General features: G+C 39.0%; 2 protein-coding genes across 2 annotated transcripts; both read right to left on the minus strand.

Moving 5' to 3' along the window:
• Positions 1-601: 601 nt before the first annotated feature.
• Positions 602-3,780, minus strand: LOC111339386 (potassium voltage-gated channel subfamily A member 1-like). Its single transcript, XM_022946042.2, has one exon. The coding sequence runs from the start codon at positions 2,165-2,167 to the stop codon at positions 935-937; it is 1,233 nt and encodes a 410-aa protein (XP_022801777.2). The 5' UTR covers positions 2,168-3,780; the 3' UTR covers positions 602-934.
• A 155-nt stretch (positions 3,781-3,935) lies between these two features.
• On the minus strand, positions 3,936-7,539 carry LOC111339381 (hydroxylysine kinase). Its single transcript, XM_022946036.2, has 2 exons — positions 6,731-7,539; positions 3,936-5,174 (listed from the first exon to the last, which is right to left on the minus strand). Exons 1-2 carry the CDS (start codon positions 7,280-7,282, stop codon positions 4,560-4,562), a joined length of 1,167 nt encoding a protein of 388 aa, XP_022801771.1. The 5' UTR covers positions 7,283-7,539; the 3' UTR covers positions 3,936-4,559.
• Between the last annotated feature and the right edge of the window lie 549 nt (positions 7,540-8,088).

Below are 8,088 nucleotides of genomic sequence, written 5' to 3' on the forward strand. Positions count from 1 at the left end.
CCAAACTGCGGTAAAAGTGAATATTCCTCTAACAGTTTGATGCCACGAAATAAATGTTTTCTACTGCGGGGGCAGATATATTTCCAAAGCACTTCATAAGTCTTGCGAACAGCTTTCCACGAGAACTTGAGGTGCCACCGATCAGGAAACAGCTTTTCAATCAAATTGAATTAGTTTTTTCATTTAGTCTCTGCTTATGATTTTCTACCCTTTTAAACGAGGTTTTAGTTTTTCATTTTATTACAAATCTTGCAATGCATGTTATCACACATACACAGTGAAAATACTATTCTGCAACGTGGCTACTTTGAGCTTTGTGAATGTAAATCAGGGATACATGAAAGGATCACCGGCATCTTGTTGTGGCGTTGAGATGGCTTGAGGCTAAGTCTTTAGTATTTTACCTCCAAAACGCCTCTTTGCCATAATTAACAGCGGCAAGTCCTTTTTCAATTTTACTGACTCGAAACCTTGTTTGGCTGTTCACAATCGAATTGTTTTACAGACACAGCCTTGCCTCGTGGAGTGAGCCTTAAAACATAGCCCTTCGGAGTGGGTCATAACGACAATTAAAAAAAAAAAAAAAAAACCAGGCAAATAATTAAAAGAACCAATTTTAATATCTCGTAGGAAGATAACATATTCATAAAACATGTCTGTGCTGTTATATACTAAGATGAACTAGTAGCGTGGATGAAATTACTCTTACTTCCATTGTTTTCTTTCAACGCATAGACGGCCGGATTTGAAATACAACGGATTAAAACCGACTTCTCACCTTGATTTATTTCATGTTAAATCAATCGACTTTACGATTGCTAAAATTTGGCGATAGCCGGGTGATATTCCAAACCATTTACATGGCGTTGCATCCTCACACTTAACGCTGGAAAAGGATTTTTAAAAAGTACGTACACGGAAGTGTTTTCCACAGTTAGGAAGATAAATCATTTGTTTTGCGCTTCCCTCGAATGTGTCTCGTTTTACTTTCGATGTGTCTACGAATCGGCTCGCCTTTCAGATAAGCGTTGAAATTTTTTGCAAAAGCTATGACTGGTAAAGAAAACGCTAAAACGCCAAACACGGCACAAACGCCACCAACAACTTTTCCAAGACTTGACTTGGGATAAAAATCCCCGTATCCAACGGTACTCACTGTCGTAACACTCCACCAGAATGCTTCAGGAATGCTGGAAAAATGACTTCCATCTATTCCGAGATCAGTGTAAAAAACAGCACTCGAGGAAAGAATCACTATCATAAACATGAACAATATCATCATTTCTAGCTCGTTAAGGCTTGCGCGGAGAGTGTACATCATAATTTTCAGTCCGTTCGAATATCGAGTCAGTTTTAAAATACGGAATATTCTAAGAAGTCGGGCGATTCGCGGAACCGCTAAGGACACAAGTCGGCGATTTCCACCGATCATAATAGCAAAAAAAGGTATAATGGCTATCAAATCCACAAAGTTCAAAGGCGATAGTAGAAATTCCAATCGGTTTGGAGCCGCCGCAAAGCGCACAATATATTCCAGTAAAAACCACGAATAGCAAGTCGTTTCGAGGGCTATGAACACTTCCGGAGTTTCGTGGGTACAATTTTTCTGTTCTTTGCCTGGCAGATCAGTTTTTTCGCTGCTTGATGTTACGTTAGTGCTATTGTCCATCAGTTCGGTGCAACATCCTCTAAATTGGCACAAGGTCTCAAGGCAGGAGATAAGCACGGAGGTAGCAATCATGAGAACTGAGAATAATGCGATAGCTCTGGCAAAATTCGAAGTGTCGGGGTGTTCGAATAAATTCCAAACTTGGCGTTGAAATGTCCATTGCGGTGGCTCGGCGCGTTGCACACGACGGTTTTGATACAAACACTTTGCAACACTCTTTAAAGCTTGTTCCCCAAGTTGAAAAAACTCTACCTCTTCCGTAAAAACGCTTGCAGGAATATCGTCAGGCCAAATAAGCCTTCCTCCTGACTGGTAATAAAATAAAATTGATTCAAATGCCACTCGGTGGCGATTAAAGAAATATTCCTGTACTACAGGATTATAGTATTGCTGTCGTCTGGATGGACTTCCAAGAAGCGTGTCGGGAAAACGGCTCAATGTCCCCTCTTTCGTTTCAAATGTCATTCCGCTGACGTTGATAACAACACGGTCGTCCATTTTACAAAAACATCCTTTCTTTGTCTCGATGAAGGAATTTCAAGACCCACAAGGCAAGATCCAAACTTAACTGCAATTTAGGGATGCATCTGAAGTCTCTGTGATATATGCAGAATTTCGTTTGTCTCCGAAACGATCACGACAATATTAATTTTGTGGGCGCCTTTCGCGAATTTCTCCACAAGTGATTCGTTTGATTCTTAAATGGTGCACAAGAACGTGTTTATGTGTTTAAAATGGCCTTGACAGGCGATCTTGGTTTGAATACAGCTGCAGGGATATTTTGAATATAAAGGTGACAAGAAAAGCAACTGGAGAGGGTAATTTAATGAAATATGGATAAGCATCTCAGGTACTTCGTCATAAACGGCCAATGACTGGCTCTCTTAACAATGAGTACTTTGACATTAGAATCTTGAGAATTAACTTTGAACTAAATTTACATTGGAGGCTTAGGCCAAACAAAGAAAACGAACGGATAGTTTTTAGACGAGGAAAATACTATGATTTACAATACAAAAGCAGTTTACGCCACAACGATAATTATTTCACACGATATTTTAACGGAGAGCAAATAATAATCATTGTTTTTAACGAAGAGAATCGATGGTGAGGATACCAAGTGAAGATTTGCGGCTCTAGAGCAGGTTGCAAATTAAAATAAATTGAAAGGCAAGCTCGACACCTTAATTGCAAAAAATATTTCAATTCTACAGTCTTTGTTCATCGGGTTCGACTTGAATGTGAAATATTTCTGGAACTTGCATTTTACACAACGATTTCATCATTTATTTGGGTCGAGTTACGGCTCGATGAGGTTACATAAAATACTTCGGGTCAAAAATAATATTTATCCTACAAATAATAGCTTTCCAATATTAGCGATCGATTTCACTCACTAGAGCTTGAACAATGACCACTGTAATACGGTTAAATTACATCGTCGTAATTTGTAATGTTTAGTTGTACCACCTGCTGTAAAAGAGATTAGTTGTCGGCAAATAGACAGCAACTGTTTCAAACAAACACGAAAGCTTGAAGTAACTACCGCGAGGTAATTTAAGGCAGAAAACATGTTCATTTTCTCTTACCCTAATAAAAATTAGTGGCAACATATGTACGTAATATATATGATAATCAACAGCGGTAAAAAAAATTGGAAAGACAACTATCATACTTAGATATGGTGATGGAGATGTGCCCACGCTCTATGCAAATGAACAGCTTTCAAGAAAGCTCGCGATGTCCTACGGGTTACAAGATTGTTTGTTTGCGATCGTAAAGAATTTCGCCACCGAAAATTTACAATGAGAAAATTCAGACGGTAATACAGTATTAGGGAAGCGTCGAAGAGCAAAATTTTGTTTATCATCACTGGTCTGTTTCATTTGCATTTTCTTCCTTGGATTTCATTAACTTCAGACCACACGAATGAATAGCTCAAACTCGCCTGTAACTGCTTCACTAGCCCACTTTTTAGACATGACACCAGTCGAGCTGTAAAGCTAACACTTAACAAATTGCAATCAGCACACTTAACCTTCAAATCAACTTCAACTGCGTTTTTAAGGTCTCGTTCGAAAATACGAGACATTCACACAGTTGGTGGACTTTCTCCCTTACTTTTCTTATATCCTTCGTCGGGATCTGAGCAAAACTAGCAAAAAATTTACAACACGAAAATTATGAGGAATGAGGCGGTGGGATTATACTCGAAGTACGGTAGATGAAGGAGTTGTTTACAGCCACAGCCACCTTAAAGGGAGAGTATTGGTTACATACTTTTATTATTCAAAAGAAAATGCCACATGGAAGCTGTGTCAACATACTGGTAGAAACTTTCAAATAATGCATAAAACATTTGTGGCTCCCTTTTTAACAAATGGTAAACACCACACCGTACACTATTGAGTTATGGATGCACGCGGGAGGTTGCTAAGCACGAAAGAAGCGTAAGAGTCGCTCGAGGCGATAGCCGAGAGCGACTCTAGCTTCTTGAGTGGTTAGCAAACCTCCCAAGTGCATCCATAATTCAATAGTGTACGCTGTGGTGTTTACCATTTGTTTTATAACATAACATTGATACATTGTAGCTAAAGAGTTCCCTTTTATTTAACAAATCTTACGCGACCAGAAAAAAACAAGCGCGCGCGGAAAAATAGTCTTTGCATTTGCTCACGTCAGCAGCGTACACCTATGGGCAAATGGGGGACGCTAATTTGACCAATCAGAGCGCGCGCTTTACTTTGGTTATGTTATAATGACAAATGGTAGAGGTTTAGAATCGGGATATGAACCAGGCGGACAGGGAAAGTTGTTAGAAATTATTTTTTGGTCAGTTTACATGAACAGGAATCATTAGTAACTTGCAATAATAAAGGTTCGTTTCGTTTTAAGCAGAATACAGTTTTTGTCCGTATTCCTCAACTTTCCGCCACATCGACATAACTTCATCCCTCGAGTTTGACGACCAAGCTTTCAATTTTCTCAGGTAATCCGTCTGTAATTTTTTTGCATATTCATTGTTTGGAAATTCCCTCTCTTTTTCTGACGTAATCAGAAAAACTTGACACAATCGAGCGCAAACGACGTCGTACAACAACTCAAACTCTAGATCGGTAAGAGGAAAAACAGCCTGGTAACCATCTATGAAGTAACCGCTGGAAGCTAAGACGTCGTCTTCCTTGGTGAATGAGGCTACAGCTGTCGCTAATTCGAAGAGAAAACATGACCAACGGATGTCACCAAAATCAATCAGTCCGGAAATCCTAAGCTCACCACAGCTCGTGTCGAAAAGAAGATTTGTTTCAGTAAGGTCACTGTGAACTGTGCCCTGCCGCAAAAGACAAATCTTCGGGGTCACGTGCGCAGCAAAGCGGTCCAGGACATTGCAGACAAGCTTCTTATTTTCTTCGCCTTTAACGAAAGAAACGTGGGACTTGAGTGAAAGTAGATTTTCTATACACCATCTGTCTGACTTACTGAGTGACACAGGACTTTCGAAATCCTAGAAACAGACAAATATTTATTATAAATAATAATTAATTCATCGATCTTGAATGTGTCGAATTCTTGTTAGTCAGTCTTCTGCACACCACGTTGGGTTAACATTCCAACAAAGACACAAAAGTATAGACGGGGTAAGTTTCTAAAGAGATTGTGGTGCTTTGTCGGTGGGGAAGTATAACGAGGTAACTTTGGTTTAATCAACTGAGTCAATAATGTAAACTGACCACCGTAAAGAGTTTCAAAGCTGACGTTTTGAGCGTCAGCCCTTCGTCAGAGCGAATGAAGGAATTGTGGGTTGTGTGTGTTTATGTGCGGAAAATGAAGCTACGCTAGCGGTAGGAACATGGTAACGAGAAAAACAAGAATATATTAGTTGAATGAAAAGCATTCGTTGATACCGCGGTGATTAAGTTATTCGATTTGAAAGAAAAACTTTTGTTCTAGAATTTTGTGGTTTTCCGCGCGAGCGCATTTGAAAGTGCGGGTTGATCATTAGTTTGTAGTGAACTTATGACCAAAAAGTTGCCTAAGTTTTTGTCGCGTTTAACGTTTGAATGAAACAAGGGCAAGATTTCCATAAAACCCCATACATTAATTATGCATTGAGTCTTTGTTCAATGAAAACGATAGCGATAACAAAGTTCTGATTTTTTTAAAGCCTTTTTTGAAATAGGGTGAATTTGGCGCGTTTTGGCTTTGGAAAGCGAAACGACGCAGTTAAAACTGCAAAGAAAATAGCGAACGAAAACCTATTACAATATAAATTAAGCTAAATACCCTTAGGAAAACTTCATAATACAAAACTTACATTTGTTGCGATACTGATGAGTCCCTATGGAGTGCCATTACCGCCAATATTCAGCTACTGTTTTTTTATAAAATGGTGCTTAAGATATGAAGCCAATCATGTTTTATGCAGCTAATCATTTTATAAAATGGTGCCTTAAAAAATATGGAGCGCTTTTTATGAAGCTAATTATGTTTTATGCAGCTAATCATTTTACAAAATGGTGCCTTAAAAAATATGGAGCGCTTTTTATGAAGCCAATTATGTTTTATGCAGCTAATCATTTTATAAAATGATTAGCTGCATAAAACATGATTGGCTTCATATCTTAAGCACCATTTTATAAAAAAACAGTAGCTGAATATTGGCGGTAATGGCACCCCATAAGTCCCTGCCTAGCGGCGAAAACTGCACGAAGCGATACGACGAAATACAGTGGAACTTATCGAACAAAACTGAACAAACTACGATGAACAATACGGTTTAAATTCCTACTTTGTTACATAACGTTAGGAAATGACACAAAGAAAGCACACGCAAAATTTTTACTAAAATTAGCGCTGTTTAAAAAAGAACACTAAACAAAGAAAAAAAATAAGGCGTTTGCGATCTCGGCAAGAGTTCCATATAACCCCAACATTAATTATGCATAGAGTGTTGCAAAGAAACCTTTATACTTAGTCTTTATGAAATGGAATGCATAATTAATGTATGGGGTTATATGGAACTCTTTCCGCGATCTCTACACTGGCGATCAAGTAGCGTACCTGAAAAGCCTTGCTTAAACTCCCGATAAACTTTCCAACCATGAAAAGATTTTCGAAGCTCATTTTCCTCTTCAAACTGTCTCCTGTTTGGCCTGGAAGAAAGGAAATCAGACGAACAATGCACCATTTGTACTCGGCAGTTTCAGGGCTTTTGTTCGCGTCATATTTAGCATTCGGGCTCGCTGGAACTCGAATAAGTGATTTTGTATCTACACCTCCAGCCAAAGGGTACAATAACGGACAAGGGAAGCCTCTTTCTCTCAAGAAATACATTGCTGCGCTTTCAGCTTCGACAAAATCCACATGCCTGCTGTCATTGGAGTTCAAAACTTTTAAGACGTATTCCTCTTGTTCGAGATCATTACTGCGAAAATTGCTCGCAACTTGTTCTTGAACTGTGTTGCGTCTATGCCCTCGAACGTAAAAGTTTTGGTCGCCGAAGCTTTCTAACTCCTTGATTTCGCTTATCCTTTCAAAGTTGTACAACTTCTTTACTAATTGCTCAGCAAATTCGAGGTTAACAAATGGTCGACTGTAAGCTGATCCACTCATTATCAATCTTTTCAACCGTGCTCATGTTTTGGAAGCAAACCTCCCTCGGGGGAATTAGATGAAAATAGGCTAGGCTCTGATGAATCCTTAGTTTCACACAAAACATTCCGCGTTCTAGTATACTCCGCCGTCCCACAGTCCACCCCCGTTAAGGTTACTTTCCACCTTCAGAGGCCGAAAAAAAAATAGTTTTTTCTTTTATTGGACTAGATTGAAGTTAGACATTTTACCCAACGTTTACAAAAAGAAAAATTTAAAAATCTCAAAAGGCGTCCGACTTATTTAGGAAAACGTATTTTCAAATGAAAGTTAATAAATCAGGAGGGTGTCACAATCTCGTAAATGGATAACCCCCCTGGGAGAATATCGCGGAAATTTCGTGTTATTTGCATATTTTGTTTACATCGCGCACTTGAAAACATTCACACGAAATCTCCCATAGAATAAAGGGAAAGCTGAGTGAAGAACACTTCATTCCTTCATTTCCCGCAGCTGATCAATGGTCTCGCAGCATTTTTGTCAGATTTGATTTGAGGGGATGTAAAGAGAGAGGCCTGTGAATGAGGTTGTTTTCTTCAATGATGTCACGTCACGTTACGGTGTTATGTGACTAACATTCCCGGCAAATTACTCAAATTCCAGCGAAATTGTTCATTTCAAACTCAAAGGTGACCCTTGGATTGATGAGTTACTGACTCTGGAAGACCTTCAACTTTTCTCCAACGTATTTTTAATAAGCAAGGCGTCGTCACTTTGCAAAGTGTAGATTGAATCAAAAATCTTGTCTGCACCCGAACTGAATCTCT

Source organism: Stylophora pistillata, chromosome 7 (genome assembly GCF_964205215.1).
Source record: "Stylophora pistillata chromosome 7, jaStyPist1.2, whole genome shotgun sequence".
NCBI lineage: Eukaryota > Metazoa > Cnidaria > Anthozoa > Scleractinia > Pocilloporidae > Stylophora > Stylophora pistillata.

What these genes read in the sequence shown, in the direction of transcription:
- LOC111339386 (XM_022946042.2), bottom strand. Translation starts at nt 2,167, where the DNA reads ATGGACGACCGTGTTGTTATCAACGTCAGCGGAATGACATTTGAAACG.
- LOC111339381 (XM_022946036.2), bottom strand. Translation starts at nt 7,282, where the DNA reads ATGAGTGGATCAGCTTACAGTCGACCATTTGTTAACCTCGAATTTGCT. An exon ending in GTTTAAGCAAGGCTTTTCAG is followed by an intron (nt 5,175 to 6,730) that starts GTACGCTACTTG and finishes GTCTGTTTCTAG; the next exon opens with GATTTCGAAAGTCCTGTGTC.